The 22,156-nt window shown below is 40.6% G+C and overlaps 1 protein-coding gene across 1 annotated transcript in view; it reads left to right on the top strand.

The window, feature by feature from the left end:
• Positions 1 to 7,621: 7,621 nt before the first annotated feature.
• The window catches only part of LOC122084579 (ADP-ribosylation factor-like protein 8a), a 17,231-nt gene continuing 2,696 nt past the window's right edge, over positions 7,622 to 22,156 (top strand). Inside the window, exons 1-4 of the mRNA XM_042652938.1 lie at positions 7,622 to 7,942; positions 11,113 to 11,194; positions 11,284 to 11,316; positions 11,462 to 11,583. Coding sequence (XP_042508872.1) covers positions 7,905 to 7,942; positions 11,113 to 11,194; positions 11,284 to 11,316; positions 11,462 to 11,583 — 275 coding nt within the window. The 5' untranslated portion in view covers positions 7,622 to 7,904. The remainder of the gene's footprint in view (positions 7,943 to 11,112; positions 11,195 to 11,283; positions 11,317 to 11,461; positions 11,584 to 22,156) is intronic.

Here is a 22,156-nt window from a genome sequence, read left to right as displayed (position 1 = left end):
GTTTCGCCAGTCGGACAAGCCACTTTCTGAATATTACAGTACTTTCAGATGTATGGTTGAAGAACTCAATGTCTTCCAACCCTTGACCACTGACATTGACAAGTTGAAGCCTCAGCGTAACGAGTTCTTCATCTCTAAATTCTTGGCTGGTTTGAATAATGACTTGAAGGCAGTGAAGAGTCACTTACTTGCATGGGATATTGTGCCTACTCTGAATGATACATACTCACAACTGTAGCGAATTACTTCCTCCACTAAACCTGATCATTCTGCCAAAGATAGTTCTACCTTCCATGCCAATCGTGGACATGGTCGCGGTCGTGGGGGAGGTCATGGGTTGGTTGGTCGAGGATATGGTGGACAACCCTCTGATCATTTAACTCGCCAGTGTCCTTTTTATGGAAAGCCCAACCATAATGTTGAGACTTATTGGGCAAAGCATGGTAAACCAGAGTGGGCAACACAATTAGCTAATCATGCAGTGTCTGATGATGGTACTGACACAATGGCTCCAACTGATCCTAAACCAACACCTTATTCAGGAGATTCAGCTACTGATCGGTCTGCATGATGACATAAGTCAGTTACTCCGGCGCTTGCACACTCTTGAGGCATCCTCTAATACATCTAATGGTGCGTCTATATCCGCTGCTACTCTAACCCATATAGGTACTTCAGCCCTTCTTACCAACTACATCTACTCCTTGGATCATTGATTCAAGTGCCTCTGCCCATATGACCAGTCAGTCATCACTTTTTAAGAATTTTTTTACTAATGCCAATTTCAATTCTGTTATCCTTGCTAATGGCACTTCCACACCAGTCCTTGGACATGGTATTATTTCACCTACCCAATCCATTAATTTATCTTCTGTCTTATATGTTCCATAATTTTGACTAAGTCTTCTCTCTGTAAGTCAATTAACCTTTTCTTTAAATTGCTCAGTAACCTTCTTTCCTTCCTATTGTGTCTTTCAAGATCTTCACACGAGGAAGACGATTGGTGGAGGGCGTAAAAAATATGGGTTATACTACCTCAATAGTGGTTGTCCTTCTACTGTTGTTGCTATGGCTGTTGGGGACGTGACTCCTTTCTAATGGCACTATCATTTAGGTCATTTGTCATTTTCTAGGTTACAACTTTTATTTCCTAGTTTTAAGTTTATCCCTATGTTAGAGTGTGAGGCATGTGAGTTGGGTAAACATCATCGTTTGTCTTTCCCATCTCGCTCTGTGTCTCGTAGTCTATCTTTATTTTCTTTAGTCCATTATGATGTATAGGGTCCTTGCAGAGTTAGTAACAGATTTGGTTTATGCTATTTTGTGACATTTGTGGATGATCATTCTCGCCTTATATGGCTATACATGCTAAAGGAAAGATCTGAATTTTTACATATGTTTCACAAATTTTATAATGAAAGAAAGACTCAGTTTGGCATTCCTATTAAAAATTTTCATTCTGACAATACTTTAAAATATGCTCAAACTGATATATCTAATTTTTATGATACCCATGGAATGATACACCAAACTAGTTGTGCCTATACCTCACAGCAAAATGGGATAGCTGAGCACAAGAACCGGCATCTCCTTGAAGTTGCCCATGCCATTATGCTTCACATGCATGTTCCTAAACATTTTTTGTGTGATGGTGTTTTAACCGCTTGTTATTTGATTAATCGCATGCCATCCTTTGTCTTAGCGGATACGTCTCCATTTTCTATTATGTTCCCTAATTTACCAAGTTTTACTGTTCCACCCTATGTCTTTATGTGTGTATGTTTCGTCCATAATCTACATATGCAGGTTGACAAGTTATCCCCGAGGTCTACTAAGTGCATCTTTCTAAGTTATTTTCGTACCCAGAAATGATATAAGTGTTATGACCCCATGTTACACTTTCTATTATCGAAGCAGAGTTCATTGCAGCAACGGAAGCTTGTAAAGAGTTGCTATGGATGAAAAAATTTCTATAGGAGCTTAGTTTCAAGCAAGATCGGTATGTGTTGTTTTATGATAGTCAGAGTTGTTGTATGGTTGTCCTTGTTGGTAACCCGGCCACGTGGCGGTGATGATGTGGCCAGTATGGGTGATGTGGCCGAAAGTGATGACATGGCAACGTTCAATGTTACTGATGAGATAACATAGTCACATTGTGTGCATGGAGTGCTTTGATTCATCTATGGTAGGTGGTGCGGGTTTCTGGATCAAAACTGGTAAAATTGGATTATTTATGATTGGGGACATTTTCGACAGTGAAAATGATATTTTTGGAAGACCATTTCTTCATGAAAAAGATATATTATAATTTATCTAGTCCAGTGCATTTGATTTTATCACGTTTCGATGCTATATGAAGAAGTTACGATATTTATGGAAATCGGAGGAAATTTCGGCATTGAAGATGAATCTTTTAAAAGAAGTGTTCTCCATGTAATGATACAACAAAAATTAGATCTTTCCAACGGTTCTAATCTCATCACATTCTGATTTAGTATGAGGAAGATGCATTATTAGAGAGGCCTAGGGGCATTTTTATCTTTTTATATGACTGAGTCAGATGATCAGATCTTTTGAAAAGTCGTAGAGCGTCCAGTCGCGGTTCCAATGCACTTTGTTTCATCTCGATTGATATCGTATGAAAAAAGTTACATCTGTTTTTGTGAAACCGGTTCGAAAATCCAAACCGAAAAATTTATCAGATGCTCTCAGTGTTGGGTGGATTTTCCAACTTTTAATTTTGAAATTTGAGGAGTTTTTGTGTAATTTAAAGGTTTTAAAGGTCTTAGTTGATAAGGGTGTTTCAGCACTGAAATATATGGAGGCAGGGGCTTGATTGTAATAAAAGAGAGTATCGAGTTGTAGAATGGAGGGTTCAGATGAAGCCACGTAGGCATTATTCTCATCTAACGGCTACTGAACTTGGGCACTGACGAGATGGCTTAGATTCCTGCGTGAAGGTCCTCATTAGTGAAGTGCATCGGACATCATGGTGTGGCGCTTCACCATATTGAGTATTGATTGTGTGTAGTGCATGTGCATAAATCTATAAAGAGATTTTCCATATCTTGATCTGAGCCAATCATATCAGATCGGTTCCGATCTAACGGTCAAGATAAATGGAGCTTTATTAAAGTTACCTGCTAGCATACCATGAAACACGCTACATCAGTCAATCGGTGATCGACAATGCGTCTGACGATGTCAGCGTATACGTTATGATGACATCATCCTTGACTTTGTAAGATTCAAATCTAATGGTTTAGATCTATTGTCCATTGGTTTAATCGGACGGCTTATATCATAAGATCTTTTAGATGAGATCTATGGTCAGATCTGCGCCTCTGTTCCGCGCACCGCCGGTGAAGCCTACGCCACTCCTATGAAGATTCCATTTCAGGCTATCTCATTGTTCCAACTTCAAATGGCCATATCTCCCTAATCTTAACTCCGATTTGGGTGATTCAAGTTAGAGATTCTTCATAATTTTGAGATCTACACATCAGACTGAAGAAATCAGGTAGAGGCTGCTGATCAACTTCGCCCAATAAGTCTTTGTAATGTGATTTTCAAAATCATTACAAAAATCATAGCTGGTCGGCTTTAGGGAGCATTGAATCAAATTATTTCACCAAACCAATCGGCGTTTATCCCTTCTCATTTAATCTTTGATAATATTATGGTGGCTCACAAGATATTCCATTATATCAAGAAGCAAAAAAAAAAATGAAGGATAAATTTCTTGCATTGAAGCTAGATATGCGTAAAGCATATGATTGGTTGGAATGGAACTTTATTGAATCCATGCTATTGAAGCTGGGGTTTTGCCATGCTTGGGTTGATCGAGTTATGACATGTATTTGGACGGTCTCTTATAATCTCCTTGTGAATGGCTCCATCAAAGGGGGAATCATTCCCACACGTGGTATTAGGCAAGGGGACCCGATCTCACCAGCTATCTTCATCCTTTGCTCTTAAGCTCTCATATCAATCATTAAGCATGCTGAAGATTCGGGTACACTCCATGGAGTTAAGGTGCGCCACAGGGGATCCCTGTTACACATCTTCTATTTACTGACGATTGTCTGCTTTTTTTCTCAAGTTAAGCTTCAAGAAATCACTACTCTTAAAGCTTGTCTTGAGTTGTATTGCAAGGCCACAAGTCAATCTATAAACTTGCAAAAATCCAGTCTCACTTTCAGCCCAAATGCTCATGTGAGGTTCAAAAGATGGTTCTCTCGTGTGCTTCAAATTCTGTATGGTGATGGACCCACCAGTATTTGGGGTTACCAACGGAATTTGGAATTTCAAAAAAATATTTATTCCAGGAAGTGAGGGAGAAATCACTTCATAAATTGCAAGGTTGGAAAAAGAATTTACTCTCTCATGCAGGAAAGGAAGTATTGATTAAAGCAACTCTATCTCCAATGTCAAATTATACAAGTTCCCATTTCAAGCTCCCAGCCTCACACCATGATTCCATTAGGAAAGCAACCGCTAATTTTTATTGGGGGGACTCGGATAAGGGGGAAAAAATACACTGGATCTCATGGTCAAGATTATGTCGACAAAAAAGTCGAGGAGGGCTTGGTTTCAAAGACTCAAGGCTTCAAAATCAAGCTCTCTTGGCAAAGGCAGCATGACGTCTATGGTCTTCTCCAGGTTCATATTAGGCCCAATTTCTTAAGTCCATTTACTTCCCTAGATCTGATTTTATGAATGCAAGACTGGGAAATAAACCATCATGGGGATGGCATAGCTTGCTAGAAGGGAGGAAAACCTTGACAGCTGGATTGGCGTGGCACATTGGTGATGGGAGCATGGTGGATATTTGGAGTGATAATTGGATACCATCTCTACCTCATTTCAAGCTCCAAGGGCCAAGGCCAGTAGATTGCACCCTTTCAAGGGTCTCTGACCTAATAGATCATTCTACTAGATCATGGATAATGGACCTTTTGCATCAATTTTTCCAACCACTAGACATTGAAGCAATTTTAAAAATCCAGCTTAGTATCTTTCCAAGTGTGGATAAGCAAGTTTGGGGAGCCTCCAAAAATGGTATTTCCATTGTCAAGTCGGCGTATTATCTTTTGACTAAAATCAAAGATGTAAGGTCTGCCTTAGAAGCATCCACTTCTCGAGTACACCAATGGGATCAGATTCCAGATGCTGTATGGAAGTGAATTTGGTCAATCCAAACTCTTCCGAAAATTAAGTCCTTCATATGGAGAGCTTGTAATGAAGGTGTGGCTACGGGAGAAGGCCTACTTTCACGACGTGTCCCAGTGGATCCAAAATGTCATAGATGTGGTGCAGTCAATGAATTGGTAGACCACCTTCTATTTGAATGCTACTTTGCGAAGGCATTCTAGTATGGGGGCACTCTTTCCTATACTCCTTCATCTGATAGAGCACCGAGATTAACAGATTGGTTGAAGAGTTAGGACTGGTTGGGGGTTCAAGACAAGAAGCTTGCTTGTGAAACTCTCTCTCGTGCATCATTTCTATGCTGGTACTTGTGGGGTGCATGGAACGATGGGTTTTTTAGGACAAAGGATTGGACTCCACAAGAGGTCACTTCTACTGCAGAAAGGGCATTCCTGGATTGCCATTCGGCCATTGTTGTCCCAAACTCTTCGCCTGCTACTGTAACTACCATTAGAACTTCAGAATATGGAAAGTGGGAGGCCCCAACCATGGATTTTGTGAAGGCAAACTGTGATGCTGCCCATCCACAGGGAGGGATTTTTGGTGGACTGGGAATTATCTATAGGAAATATGATGGGCATCCACACAGGGCACTCTCCATCCCTCAACCCTTTGCCTTTGCTATTTAAGGAGAAGCTCTAGGTATTAGAATGGTGCTTTCGCAGGCTCTCGGTTATGGCTACACCCGTGTTCTAATTGAATCGGATTGTAAGGAGATCATCGGCTACATTCAAGATCCAAGCATTTTTCCTCCAGGTGAGGTTGCAGTTGTTATTGAGGATGTGCGTAAGTTATGTTCTTCTTTTGTTTCCATATCTTTTCACTTTATTCCATGGACTGTAATCTCTGTTGCAGATGCCCTGGCAAGGAAGGCCTTGTCCATCATGTGTAGGACAGATTGGCCGATTATCACTCCATGGCTTTAAGACCTTTGTGCGAATGAGGCTATTAGCTGTACACATGGTTTTTTTCATCAGTAAATTTTCTTTCCACAAAAAAAAAAAAAAAATAAAAATAAAAATAATAAAGTGGTACATATGCCAAGCATTGATGCACATTAGAGGAATTGATTCACTGACCAACCCTCGGTAAGCACTTAAGCAAGAATTTCCAAACCGCTAGGGCAAGGCCCAATTGTACAGAGCCTCGATTTTGGGGACATGTCCATATCATCATGTACTTGCATGACTTAATATTTAGATCAATCTGACTTTTGTACATTTCAATATAATGCTATAATACCAATGCCCTTGGCTGCTTCAATGGTTAAAATCTTATGTTGTACCTTGGGAACCAGATCAAGTATTGGTACCTCAAAGACCTAAAAAAAAAGAAAAAATGTACAGAAGCCTTAGGGCCTGTTTGTTTAAATAGTAAAATTGAAGTGGAAAAATATTGATGGAATTATTTTAGGCGAGTGGTAGTAGGACGTACGTATTGCAATCTTATTTTCACTTTCTTTTAATATTAACCGTCCGTTTAATATTAGATTAATCTAAACCATCTATTAGTTTTTTATATTGTCATTGATTCATAGTTTTGATGGTTGAGAGATGACGGACGTGGTTACTTAACTTGTCTAATATATTTTTTTATATAAATAAATAAATAAATAAAAAATAAAAATCCAATATAAGCAGACTCCTGCTTTGATTATGCTGGGAAATCTCATTTCTCTCTCTCTCTCTCTCTTGCTTCTTCTTCAACGCCGTTCCTTCTTTCTACAGGCGCCATCATCATCATCTCTCTCTCTCTCTTTCTCTCTCAAAATAGGATGAGGTAAGAAAAAAATCAACATAACTGTTTTCAGGCATTGAGCATATGAGAGACTTGGTCACACATATCCAAATACCATGTTTACAATATTAATCATCAGGGAAGGGATTTGGACAGTAAAGCTTGCATGTATGGTAGAGGACAAATTTGAATTTATATAGTAAACAAAGCTATTGAATATTTAAAAATTTATTATTACTTCTTTGGTAGATATTATTAACCTATGAGAATTTACCGTGGATGCAAATATTCAGTGAGATTAATAAACAAAACTTCAATTAGACTAGAGAGCAATGAAAAAGGAAGAAGAAAGAAGGAACAACCTTAAAGAAAAAACCAGAAGAGAGAGAGAGAGGATCGATTTAACATGTGTCAATCATATCATTCACGTGAATATTCACAGGGCTCCGAACGTTCCATATTCCTATTTTTCTACATGTACCATGGCCATTTTGCCTTATTTCAATGTTGCTGGGATCGACGCAATATCCTTTCCCACAAACGGGGCCTTATCGAAGGAAACATTGTGGACCTTTGTTTTTGAAAGGTAGGCGTACGGTAGTTGGTAAGGCAGCCATGAACATAACTCCATGAGCCAGCGAACTAAATACCATATGCCTTGATAACCGGAATTGTAAAATCCATTGATTTCTTTTTAAATAGTAATTTTGGGGTTTTAAAATGGTTAATCGACCTTTTTAAGTTATTTATTTTTAGTAACACTACTTGTTGAGGGACTCCCTCCCTCCTCCGTCTCTTTCATCGGATACGGAATTTTGGGAAAAAGAAGCTTTCGGAAGGCTTGAAGTCTATTTAAAGTCGAGCTTTCTTAAAATCTCTGCTGTTTTCGTTCTCAAATTCAATTCTTTCATTCTTTCGTGCTTTTACATACTTTTCAGTTCCCGGATTATTCTACAATGGGGTTATGGGAGGCTTTCCTCAATTGGCTGCGAAGGTAAATAATTTTGCTGTTCTTTTTGGTCTCTTTGCTTGTGTGTATATATATATATATATATATATATATTTGTTTTCAGGAACTTTGGCTTTACTTATCATGAGAATCCTGCGTTTGATCCAATCTGCGGCATTGTTTACTTACTCTTTGCCGTTTTCTCATCCTTTGGCCCTTGTTTGTTACATGTTAAATATTACCATTATGAGTTTCATCAGGACTTGCTTTGGTCTGACGATACAAAAAGCACTGGTATTCCATTTGTTAATTTAATTATTAATGTACATGATACGTAAGTTGCTTTTTTCTCTTGGATCGTTGTTTGTGGGGATGTGAATATGACATTTTGTGTTTATTTTTTCTCTCGATTATGTTTAAAGGGTAAATAATTTGAATTTTCAACTAGCTCCACTTTTCTGTGAGCTTGGGTTAATATCTAAACTTGTTTCTGACTAAAATCCATTGATGATTAGGAGTGTAATACAAACAAATTTGGTGATGAAAAGCAGAAAGGTGACCTGTAATGATGCTTTATGAACTGCTCGGTTTAATTCTCTTGTCCTTATGTTACTGGGATTTGTTGATCTTGGTTCCTAGCTTTTCATGGTTCAATGATGTCCAGTCCTGCTTGCTACATGTTTCCCTTCAGTCACATTAGCTTTTCTCTCTTGTGTTACCAGAGAGTACCTGTGAATACTGCAATGATTTTGGAAAATGGATGAAAGTTTAACAAGAAACACAAGAACAGGAGGATAAATTCATATTAAATACAAAATCAAGATAATGGAAAAAAGGCACAGGAGAACAACAGTTCGGGGATGTTACGTGATTTAGGAAGTAATATACTATTTCCCTTTTCATGTTTATGTTTCTGCACAATCCTCCTCCTCCTCCTCTTCCCCCACCACCACCACCACCACCACCACTTGATAGTGAGGGGTGGATGATGCAGTCTGAAGACAAACACATCATAGGAGGTCCAAGAAATGGCAGGCTTAGCGTGTCCCAACCTATTTGTAAGGCTTGGGTCCACATTGTTTTAAGTTTTCAAGTTATTTTAAATTAGTCCTGGTTGAACCAGTTGTTCAATTGATTCAATTTCAGTTAGATTTCCAACACAATTTACAGCTGGCAACCAGAGGTTCATGGATAGGGGTTTTCATAGAGGGTTTACACAACCCAAGCAACTTTTGAAGACCACATGCTTGTATATTTTAATTGTTGTACTGGTGCACCCCCACGATGCTTTAATGACATAGAGAAGGTCAAGCTAAAACTGAAGGAGTATAGTGGGAAACGTGATCCACAAATAGTTTATGAATACTTGGCAAGCTTGGATGATTACTTTGAATGGTTCAAACTCTTTGAAACAAGAAAGATGAAGTTGGCTTGAACTAAATTGATTGGTGGAGGACTTATGAAAGGAAAGTTGAGAGTTGTGGCAGAGCACACACTACGTGGGACGAAGCGAAAGAAGAACTGAAGGAGAGATAGCTGCCACAAACATTCAAAACTCAATTGCACGACCAATTAAACTCTCTTCGTCAAGGGAATTCATCAATAGCTGAATATATGAAGTTTGATTCTCTTTTTGCTTGTACATGCTTTGATTGAAAATGGTATTCAATTATTATCTTGGTTTAGATTGGGATTGAAGCTTGAAATCAACAAGGCAATTGGCATCACATATGTTCACAGTTCCAGGATTGCTTTGAGAAGGCTATGCGTGCAGAAAAGAACTACTGACATCCTATTTGAGAAGATATTGGTTTCAAGTCTGGGAGAATCAGAGACATTTTCTAGCACCTAGACCCACAAATATGGGTCCTACACATGCCACATCCCCTACACGTTTTGGCAATGAAGGGAAGGCATCAATGACCAGTAGTAGCAAGACACAATGTTATCACTGTTAGGACTATGGGCATTTTGCAAAGGTCTGCCCTCTTCGTTAGAAAGTGAATGTAGTTGCTAATGTGGAGCATGATGTTGATGATGCTGATTTTGCAAAGGACACCTGCACACCTACCCACACACACACATGTTGAGAGAGGGCGAGGGGACAAAAAATTGAAAAACAGATGCTAGAGTGCAGAGTATATAGAGTAGTGCCATAGAACACACACATGGGGAGAGAGAGATGAGGGGGCAAAAAGACTTTCCTAGACCTTTGAAGCTGCCTAGGTCACTCCTTCAAGCTTCAAGTCTTCAATCAAGCTTTCAGTCCCCTTTGTTTTAGGATCTTTGTTCTCCTTGGTTTAGGGTTGGACAGTAGCTATAAAAGAAAAAAATAGCTCTTGAAATACATGTTGTGTAGACAAATATTTTATTTAACTAGAATGTCATCGGTACTTTGTTGTAAGTTTGTATTTTTTATTTTTATTTGACAAAATACCTATTTTTTGGTCCAAACATGCATCATAACTGAGGTGCTCACCTCATTGTGCCTTCCTTGCTCCTCAGCTGAACCTCACAAAGCTGCACTAAGGTGTATGCTGAGTGATGAGGTGCACCTCGCACTTCAGGCATGTGCCTCAATGATACGGAAATAAATGAGTGGAAGACTGGATTGGCACAGATATAAGTTGTCCTACACAACCATCTAAGAACTCACTTGCATACGTCCAATTATAGGAAATCACTTGTAACTATATTCATTCTGCTCTAGATTTTCTTTTTGTGGCAAGCTCTCTCTCTCGCTCTCTCTGCCGCCCTCCCTCTCCCCCCCCCTCATACACACACTCTCTCTCTCTCTTTTTTCAAGAAAAATTCTGCATAAATGGCTGATAGTGTGTAGCTTGTTCGTGCTTAACATGTTTGGGGCCAGGAAATGAAAACTGGGCTAGTCTTTGTAACTTAGACATTTGTGGGTGCAAATTATATTGCTTGGTTTAGTTCGGGAGTTAGCAATCTTGGTGCATTATATTTTCTCTAATGCTAAGATAAATGTTCCTTGCTTTTTACTGAATACGTCTAGCATGCTTGTTGATGGCCAACCTTAATCTTGATGGGAGCTCACATGCTGTCCATATAAAATTATTTTACACAGTCTTCACATAGAACTCCAAATGCTTTGAAAGCTATAGACATGTTTGTTCTTTTACTTTTTCTACTAAAAAGGGTTCTTTCTGTTTCTGGATTTATATATATATTTTTGTTTGACTCAACTGCAGCCTTTTCTTCAAGCAAGAAATGGAGTTGTCCTTGATAGGACTTCAGAATGCCGGAAAAACTTCGCTTGTGAATGTCATTGCTGTAAGTAAATGTATTTTCTTAGTACTATCTGTAGGATTTCTTTTTAAATGCTCCTGGTTTAAGGCACTGTGTCTGGTTCTTCATTGCAGACTGGAGGATATAGCGAAGATATGATCCCTACGGTGCGTACTTATCTAGTTTGCATGCTTCAGACAGTTTTATTGCTTGTCATACCGTGAGAGACGTTTTTACTTTTAGAGCGTGCTGCTGCATGACAAGACTTTGCTGGGAATAACTTTATTCTTTACTTGTTTTATGGGTGAACAGGTAGGGTTTAATATGAGGAAGGTGACAAAAGGAAATGTCACAATAAAGTTGTGGGATCTTGGAGGACAGCCAAGATTTCGCAGTATGTGGGAGAGATATTGCCGTGCAGTTTCCGCTATTGTGTATGCTTCCAACTTGTTTGACTTACCTTTTGCTCTGCCTGGTCTACTACCAAAGAGAATTCATTTTTATGTCAAGAAATTATAGGATGATCTTTGATATTGTTTGCATTGTTATAGTGTTGATGCTTATTTGTTGTTGATGACCTTAAATTTTGTTATTAAAGTTCCATGTAAGATTTTGATAGTTCTATTTTGAGAATGCTATTCATGAATCATGATTGCCCTTGGGCACTTTGGCCATATTATTTGGTGAACTGTATCATTGTATTATTTGCTGTATTAGAATTACCTTTCTTATAAGCTACAGCTTTCTTTACTACACTTATACATGTTCATGTTAGAAGTACATATTTTGAGGGCAGAATAGTAAATAGAATGGGAATAAGCACACATGTGTATGTTATGTTGGAGGGGCATTCATGTAATTTCTCTTTTTATCTAATGTTATTGAATATAGGGGAGAGGTATCGAACTCTCTCTCCCAACTTTTTTACTCCGACCTTTTCTTCTTCTCCTTCTTCCTCTCTTCATCTTCATCATCTTCTATTTCTTCTTCTTCCTTCCTCATACTTTATCACTTCTCTTCTTTATCTCTATTATCGAACTTGGTATCAGTGCACCTAGGTTTGGGAGTTGATCAATGACTATGCAACCTGGGCTCTCTAGCTTTGGAACCCAACAACAATATAGGTTTCCAGAGCAGGAATTACCAAGTGTAAATCATAGCGATGACTAAAGCTTTCAATAGAAGTTTCCGCGGGTGAAGCTGGGAGCTGTTAACACATAATCATTGGAGATCTCAGACTGGACAGTACTACCACCAACTCTGGAACCCCTTACTTGTTTCTTCTTCATCTGAAACCTGTTGAAGCTGGAACCTGAGTCCTCTTTCAAGTCTATATTGCACTCATTCTCTGCAACCCCAAACTTTGCTGCTCTGTTTCACCTCCAGGCTTGGATTGTTGGATGTTATTCTTGCTGTGAGTGCTGTGTTTGAGTTAATCAGTGATTTTTTGTTGCTGGCAAGGTTTTTTGACCTTGGTTGAAACTTGCGAAATATCGGGGAAACCAGGTGCTTTTTCTGGGCTATGTGGAAACCTTTGTTTCAACCCCCTAGAAGTGTTTTTTTGGTCTGATTTTTTGTATACAGCCTATTTTTGACCTTTTAAAGCTAATCCATGAACTATTTTCACTAAAAGAAAACCCAAAATGGTACTTATGTTAACCCAAGTTTGCTTATGTATGCTGAATGATGTTGTACACTAGTTTTGTTATTTTGTTATAAACACTAAGTCTACATATAATTTGATACTAGAAATAAGCTATTAAAACAATCGAAACATATAACTTAGATAATGAATTAGTCATACAACACTCACCACTCAATACTAGGAGTTTCTTGGCGGCTCCAATTCACAAGATGCGTAACACTGCAGATGTCGTAGCCACTCCTTTGAATGCAACACATGAATCCCATGACATGTTTTGGGCTCAATTGTTTTAAAACTCCATCACTGCCCACCTATAAGCCCCATCATCAACATGTTCCTGGTATCCCAACCTTGGGAATGCCTCAATGAGACTGTGAGGATGTGGGCATACATGGTACACGTGGTTGCTTTGAATTTTTTTTAATATGTTTACTACTATATTGAACAAAAAAAGAAGTTTTGGGGAAAATGGGTTCACCTTGAAGCTCCAAGAAGTCCTCTCTAGGTTGGTTTTGGTTGATAATGCAAGATGGTAAAAGAGGATTGTAAAAACTTGAACAAAAATTGATGTGTTGTGGCGAAATTCCCCCTTTCTTGGTCGAACCCCACGAAACTTGAGAGTTTCTATCAAAATATGGGAAATAATGTATGTTTCCATTAAAAGATGTCACCTATATAAGCATGGCCTCATGGGTTGGACCAGTTTGGTCGAACCATGCGAAACTTGGGAAATTTTGTCGAAACTAGTAGCATTTTAGTTTCAACCCCTGGTTTCGTCTCGGGCTATACCGAAATTTCTTTTGGGGAGATTTAGAACCATGGTTGCTGGTTATGGTATTTGAAGTTTGCAAATTAAAATACAATGGATTCTCACTTTGAAATACTCATTTAATTGAAGAGTGTTCAAGGTTTTATATGAGATATTTGGGGTCTTTTTGTTTCTGAGTCTTTTTTTTTTTTTTTTTGTCCAGAGTCGTTGTATGTGTTGGGAAGAAACTCCTGTGGAGAAGGTTAACTCCCCATCTGATATGTGTGTCTTCACATTATGTCTAAAATTAGTGGATCAATAGAAATCTCAATTGGGGGGAATAAGTGGTGTTACTCCTAGCCCAGTCATTATGGACGATACTAACACCTAGATATCCATTGTCAAGTTGGATAATACAAAATACTTGGACTGGGCTCTCTCTATCAAGCTGTCCTTACAAAGCTGTGGGAAATTGGGTTACGTCATTAATGCCATTTGGGCTTCACCCCCATGTGATTCAGCATACCCTAGATGGGAGATGGAAAATCCAACGGTTATGACTTCGTTGATTTTCTCTATGAAATCTGAAATCGGTAGGAGATTTATGGGAAAGGATACCGCGAAAGATATTTGGAACAACGTCATGGTTCGAGGTATTGGACATGGATCAATCCCATATCAGTAGAATGGTGTAGATCAGGGGTAAATCTGTCAAAAAACCCAATTTTAAGGGAACCAGGGGCAAAAATGGCCAATCCACATTAGTATCATATCGGTTTCCAAGGTGATCAATCCCCAATCCAATACCGTGCACTTAAACCATGGACAAATTAGTTAAGACATTTGACCATGTTAGCGATTCTGACAAGGTTTATCAACTCCTTCGGTAGATTCTCACAATGAAGCAGAGGATATGTCTGTCTCCTGAATACTATAATACTTCTTACTGGTCTTTGGGAAGAGTATGACCACTATAAAGATTTCCATTTGTTCAACCCTAAAGATGAGACTAAGTGATGTAGGGGGTTCCTAGGTGACTAGGTTTCCTACAAGATTAACTAACTAGGTAGGGCAAACTCAAGGGATTTGGGTTGGTTAGGATAAAGGAAGCTCAGCAAACAGGATTACATGCAAAGTAAAGTGAGGCTAATGAACAAAGTAACAAAGAGCAATAATAATCTAGGAAGAAAAGCATATGAACTCACTCAAGTGTCAAGGGGGAACATGGGGTAGGGAAATATGGCAGCAAGCAAAATTAGGTTATAACACTAGCCTATTAAGCACCAAAAGTAGATAAAAACCCCATGCTTTATGCTCTAAAATCAGTTAAACTAGTAATAAGAAGACCAGCAATACTTAAGGCAAACAGTGATGTAAATAAAGGTTAAACAATGGCTAAAAGGGGGTGGGTTCTAATGGAAGTAACGGAGTAAATAATGAGGGGATAATGGGGGGAATGGGAGGGTTCATTCTATACTTACCTACTGCCTAGGTCTGAGAATAAAGAAGACAGCCCAGATTGAAGATAGTGCCCAGCAGTAGTCCGTTCATTGAAAGGAGATCAGCAGCAGCCCAAGTGATGATCTATCCACGTAATATGGCCTTCAGTTGTTGCAAATAGAGACTGCAATAGTGCAGCAGTAGTAACAGAGAATAACAGTAGCATCAACAGAGATTAACAGCAGCAGCCAAGAGAAAACAACAGTAGCAATAACAGTAGCATCAACAGAGATTAACAGCAGCAGCCAAGAGAAAACAACAGTAGCAGAGAACAGCTAGCAGCAATAGACAGTAAACAGTAGCAGCAGAGAACATCCAACAGCAGTAGACAATAAACAGCAGCAGTAGCAACAGTAAACAGTAGCAGTAAAAGGGAATTGGAAGAGAGAGAGGGAGGCGAGAGAAGAGAATCGAGAGAGAACAAAAAAAAAGAGAAGGGAGAAAGAGAATGAGGGGAGGACGAGATTGAGAGAGAGAGAATCGTTAGAGGGGTGGGGGATTGCTCATTGGCTTTTTGTTTTCAATTCTAATTCATTAATTGGAAGATGGCCAATGGCCTTACACATAAATAGAGAACTAGTTACTAAAAAAAAAGATTAGCTCTAGGAATATAATTTCAGAATAAAAGTTTCCTAAAACAAATAAGAAATAAAATAGAAGTGTTATTTAGTTTCCTACTTAATTCAAAGACTTAAATAAAACAAGGTACTAGGAAATAAGCTACTAAAATAACTAATAGCTGTGGGGTCCACAAAATCTGGATGATAGGAGAGAGAGAGAAAGAGGAAGAGACTAGCGATAGTCTCTTTCCTCATTCTCACGGTAGACCAAGAAGGGTCGACCAACAACCTTCTTCCTCCTTTCTTCCTTCTTCTTTCTTCTATCTTCTATCATCCTTCCTGGTTTCTTCTAATCTTCCAACCATAGAGATGGGACTGGTTAGGCCTTCTTCTTTCGATTGTATACTTTGATGTCCCCATCAACTCTCCCCGGCTTGGAAGAATTCACCTCCGGTGAATTAAAGCTCATGTAATATTCAAGCAGGTCTAGGTTGAGTTGTTGGATTTCTTCCATTGTGATCCAGGTGTTGTCAATTTTCAGACGTCCACGCCACTTGACCAAGAACTCTCTAGAACCTCCAGTGTATGCGGACACGATCTTCTCATCAAGGATTTTCTCAACTTCTTCAGTCCTTCTCATGACCATAGGCACAGGTGGTAATGAGGCGGGGGGAAGTAGTTGGTTTGGTTCAGTAGTCTTATCAATGGTGAAGGGAAAGTCCTCAAAGTCATCAGGATAGAAAGGGGTAATGGCAGAGGTACCATGGTATGGGACAAGGTCTTCAACATTGAAAATATTACTGATTTCCATACTAGCTGGAAGATCCAAAACATACGCATTAGCACCTATCCTCTTGAGTACTTTGAACGGACCTATGCTACTAGTATGCAGCTTGCTCACTTTTCCCCTAACAAAGTGTTGCGGCTTAATTCTAACCATCACCATATCGCCCACTTAAAACTCTTGTAGTCTTCTGTGCACATCTGCCTTCGACTTATATTGCTCGTTGCTTAGTGCTATCTGTCTTCTTATACCTGCATGCAAATCATGTATATGCTGAGCAAAAGACTTGGCTAACTGGGAGGTTTTAGAACTAGACACGACTGGGATAAGGTCTATGGGTGCCCGGGGTTGGTCTCCTAAGCAGATCTCAAAGGGGGACAGACCAGTGGTACAGTTCTTAGAAATATTATATGCAAACTCAGCCTGGCTAAGGACTCGATCCCAACTGGTAAAGTGTTCTCCTTTAAGGCAACGCAAAAAATTCCCTAAGCTCTTATTGACAACCTCGGTCTGGCCATCGGTCTGAGGGTGGAAAGCGGAGGAAAAACGGAGCTTCGTGCCCATCATCCGCCATTGGGTCCTCCAAAAATGATTGGTGAACTTAACATCCCTATCAGACACTATGGTGAGGGGCAACCCATGGTACTTAACAACCTCATTAAAGAAAAGTCTGGCTACTATGGATGCATTAGAGGTCTTAGAGCATGGGATGAAATGGGCCATCTTCGAGAAGCGGTCCACAACCACATGAACAGAATCATGGCCTCTCGAAGTTTTTGGTAGACCAAGCACAAAGTCCATGCTAAGGTCCTGCTAAGGGGAATGGGGAATGAGGAATGGGGAATGGGGAATGGGGAATGGGGAACGGGTAGGGGAGTGTACAAACCCGTGTTTTGCTTTTGTTTGACAGTCGGGCATGTCCTACACTGACTCACAACTCTAGCAACATCCCTCTTCAGTCCTAGCCAAAAGAATCGGTCCTCAACAAGGGTGATGGTTTTATCTCAACCGAAATGGCCAGCGACTCCCCCAACATGCAATTCCCAGATCAGGAAATCTTAAAGTGAATTCCTGGGAATGCACAACTTGCTTCCTTTAAAAAGGAAGCCCTCCCAAAGTAGGTAGTCCGAGCGGTTGACTGAGTTGCCTTCACTCAAGGAAGTGAATGGCTCACTAAAATCAGGACAGGTGGGGTATTGGTCCTTGACTCGCTCGAACCCTACAACTTCTACACTTATTGCCTGGAAGAGCACACTAGCTCGACTCCTAGCATTGGTGCGACTAAGGAATATGTTCACCCTGCTCAGTGCATCTACAGCAGTATTCTCGACACCAAGTCTGTGCTTGAGTACAAAAGTGTCAACCCACTTGGCATGTTTCTGGTTAAGTTTCTTTTGGGCACTCAGGTATCTCAGAGCCTGGTGGTCAGAGAATAACACGAATTCTTGCGGTAGAAGGTAATGTCGCCTATAATGCAATGATTGGACAACTGCATAGAATTCCTTGCCGTATGTGGAATATTGTTGCCTAGCTTCATTAAGCTTCTCAGTAAAATAGGCAACAGGGTGACCCTCTTGTCTTAGGACACCACCTATCTCAATACCAGATGCATCGCAATTCATTTCTAAGACCTTGGAGAAATCTGGGAGGCATAGGACTGGAGCTTCAGTCATAAGTTTTTTAATCTCATTAAAGGCCTTTGTAGCACTCTTAGTCCATTGAAACTCCTTTTTCATGCAATCGGTGATAAGAGACATAATAGAACTAAACCGGGAAATGAACCTCCTGTAGAAAGTGGCTAAGCTATGAAGCTTCGTACCTCATGGACATTAGTAGGCTCAGGCCACTCTACAATTGCTCTCACTTTCTCAGGGTTAGCAGACACTCCCTGAGTTGACAACAAATCCTAAGAAGATGACTTGATCACTCATGAAGGTGCACTTCTTGAGGTTGACATAGAGTTTCTCTTGTAAGAGCATATGAAAAACCTTATGTATGTGATCCAAGTGGGAAGATGGGGTCTTACTGTAGATAAGGATGTCATCAAAGTAAACCACTAGGAACTTGCCAATGAATGGTTGAAGCACTTGATTCATTATCCTCATGAAGGTGCTAGGTGCTAGGTGCTTGGTGCATTTGACAAGCCAAAAGGCATGACTAACCACTCAAAGAGGCCATCCTTCGTCTTGAAGGCTGTCTTCCACTCATCTCCAGGCCTAACCCTAATTTGGTAGTACCCGCTCTTACGATCAATCTTCAAAAAGATCGAAGAGTTGGCCATCATATCCAACATGTCATCAAGCCTAGGGATAGGGAGCCTATACTTGATGGTGATCTTTTTGATGGCCCTACTATCAACACATACACCAGGTGCCATCTTTCTTTGGCGTGAACAAGGCAGGTACAGTACACGGGCTAAGGCTTTCCCTAATGAATCCCTTCTGTAACAGTTCATCCACTTGCCGTTTGAGTTCAGTGTGTTCTATGCGATTCATTCGGTAATGGGGTAAGTTCGGGAGAGAGGATCCTGGAACTAAGTCAATAGCGTGTTGGATGTCACACATAGGTGGTAACTCATCAGGTAGTTCCTCAGGGAATAACCTCTCGAATTTCCTTAACAAGGGTTGTACTTCTCTGGGAGCCTCAGTGAATAGGCGTGACCTATCGGTATTACTCTGTCTGGCAACTAGAGCATAAATCACCCCTGACTCTTGACACTCTCTTTCAAATTGTTGTTGATTTAAAATGTTGAGTGTTTTGGTGGGAGTGTGTTTGGATGTACTTCCCTTGTGTTCTGGAACCCTAACTTCCCTAGGGGCATTGGGGGTTAGTCTGATTTTCTTCCCTTTGAACTCAAAGACATAGGTATTAGACTTCCCATAATTGGTGACATCCCGGTTATATAACCAGGGTCTACCTAGGATGATGTGGGCGACATCCATCTCTAGGACATCACACTACACTCGATCTTCATATCCTGCAAAGTGTAGGGGAACTAGACACCTCAGATTAACGGGGATGGTGGACTAATCTACCCAGGCAACCTTGTAAGGCTTGGGGGGGGTTCAGGTTTGAGGCTCATTCGAGCGATAGCGCTCTTGGCGACCACATTCATGCAACTCCCGCTTTCTATGGCTACGTGGCAGTTCTTGCCCTGATGACATATGTAAGTGATGAAAATATTAATTTGCCGCCAATCATCGCTACTCCTAGGTTGTGAGACCATGCATCGCACAATGCCGAGCTTGAGTTCACCGGCCTCCTCAGTGTCCTCATCAGATATGGTCTCATCTGGTCTATGGTCCTCATACTCATGGTTCTGAAAACCCTCTTGGTCACCTTCTTCAGGAGTCTCCTCTCCCACATAAAGATTCCTATTGGGACACTTTTTGGAGAAGTGACCAAACCCGCGACACTTGAAGCATTGTTGTTGCCCACTACTCTTGGGTGCTTCTCCCAAAATTTCTTTATCCCTATTGTCAAATTGACGCTGTGATACAACAAGGGGCTTTGGCAATCCAGTTGAGCCTTGGGGTGGTTTTCTAAATTGGGACTCCCCAGCTTGGAAGCTTTTCCTTTGAGAATAAGTTTTTATGGAGGATTCCACCTCAAGGGCTATCCTGAAGGCCTGTGGAATGTCTCGCACTAGGTGGGGTGCCATACGAGACTGAATTTCGGAGTTTATCCCGATAAGGAATCTGGATAGTGTCTGCTCAACATCCTCTCGAATACGGCTTTTAATTTTCAATTCATTGAACTTGCTCATATATTCGGTCACAGTCAACTTTCCATGCTTCAGGGTATTCATTTCATTCAACAACTGGAGCCTATAAGTGATAGGCAAAAATTCCCTGTTGAGCCTCTCTTGCATTTCTACCCAGGTGGTGATTGGCTCAAGTCCTAGGTGGTCCTTCTGGTACTCTAGGTCTGTCCAGAAGTCCTGGGCAGCTCCAATAAGCTTGAACTTAGCAAATCGGTAGCAGACTTCCTCTGGCATATCGTAGAAATCGAAGTACCTATTCATCTGCTTGATCCAATCCAGAAGGATCCTAGCATCAATCTGACCATCATAGGTAAGGGCATCTACTTTAATCATCTATCTGACATCAAAGCCCCTATCATGATGCTCATAACACTCATTATCTCCATATTGGGTTTGGCGTCTTGGCGGTGGGCCTCGACCCCTACCCCGATCCCTACCACGCCCTAGGCCTTGGAAGTTATTCCCTAACTGGTCATAACCATCAGCTTGGTTATTCTCGTTTACTTCCTCAGGGTTAGGGCCTCTGCCCCTAGGTTCAGTGCCAGTTGTGTTACGGCCTTACCGTCCATCAGGTTTTGGGCACTTGTCTCGATGGCAGCCAACTTATCGGTAAGGGTTTGGAGATGGGTAGCTTGTGTCTCCTGTATAACTTGGTTAGCTTGAATGGTAGCTTGGACGGCTTTCATGAATTCAGCCAACTGCTCAGGTTGGATGGAGGTGCTAGGAGGGTCAGACATATCCTGGTATGCTCTACTGCTACGAGTGGACATAAAGGAGATAGGCAGCCAAGGTACGGTTGCCGCCAAAGACTCAAAGTCTACTCAGAATCTCCAATTGAGACGGGTAGTCAACTCTCTCAATCTTGAGGTCAGAAATCTCCCTCTTAATTATTTGTTTTTGGTGGGAATAACGTCCAATGCTATTTGGTCCCGCCAATCTAAGGAAGAAAAGGGTGTCCTCTAACCTATGGTAACGCTCTCTTAATTCAGACTCGACTATGGACAATTTGTGACGGAGACTAGACCTCAAAAGGTAAGACATGTAAACAACGGACAACATCACCTAATTACCCTAAACCTAGACAAAACCATCGCTCTGATACCAAGATGATGTAGGGGGTTCTTAGGTGACTAGGTTTCCTGCAAGATTAACTAACTAGGTAGGGCAAACTCAAAGGATTTGGGCTGGTTAGGATAAGGAAGCTCAACAAACAGGATTACATGCAAAGTAAAGTGAGGCTAATGAACAAAGTAACAAAGAGCAATAATAATCTAGGAAGAAAAGCATATGAACTCACTCAAGTGTCAAGGGGGAACATGGGGTAGGGAATATGGCAGCAAGCAAAATTAGGTTATAACACTAGCCTATGAAGCATCAAAAGTAGATAAAAACCCCATGCTATATGCTCTAAAATCAGTTAAACTAGTAATAATAAGACCAGCAATACTTAAGGCAAACAGTGATATAAATAAAGGTTAAACAATGGCTAAAAGGGGATGGGTTCGAACGGAAGTAACGGAGTAAATAATGAGGGGATAATTGGGGGGAATGGGAGGGTTCATTCTATACTTACCTGCTGCCTAGGTCTGAGAATAAAGAAGACAGCCCAGATTTGAAGGTGGTGCCCAGCAGTAGTCCGTTCATTGAAAGGAGATCAGCAACAGCCCAGGTGATGATCTATCCACGTAATATGGCCTTTGGTTGTTGCAAACAGAGGCTGCAATAGTCCAGCGGTAGTAACAGAGAATAACAGCAGCATCATCAGAGATTACCAGCAGCAGCTAAGAGAAAACAGCAGCAGCTAAGAGCAGCCGGCAGCGGTAGACAGTAAACAGCAGCAGCAATAGTAAACAGTAGCGGTAAAAGCGAATTGGAAGAGAGGGAGGGAGGTGAGAGAAGAGAGAAAGAAAAAAGAGAGGCGAGAAAGAGAATGAGGGGAGGACGAGATTGAGAGAGAGAGAGAGAGAATCGTTAGACGGGTGAGGCACTGCTCATTGGCTTTTTTTT

The sequence above is a fragment of the Macadamia integrifolia genome, chromosome 7 (genome assembly GCF_013358625.1).
Source record: "Macadamia integrifolia cultivar HAES 741 chromosome 7, SCU_Mint_v3, whole genome shotgun sequence".
Taxonomy (NCBI): domain Eukaryota; kingdom Viridiplantae; phylum Streptophyta; class Magnoliopsida; order Proteales; family Proteaceae; genus Macadamia; species Macadamia integrifolia.
This window is presented reverse-complemented; position numbering and strand designations above follow the sequence as displayed.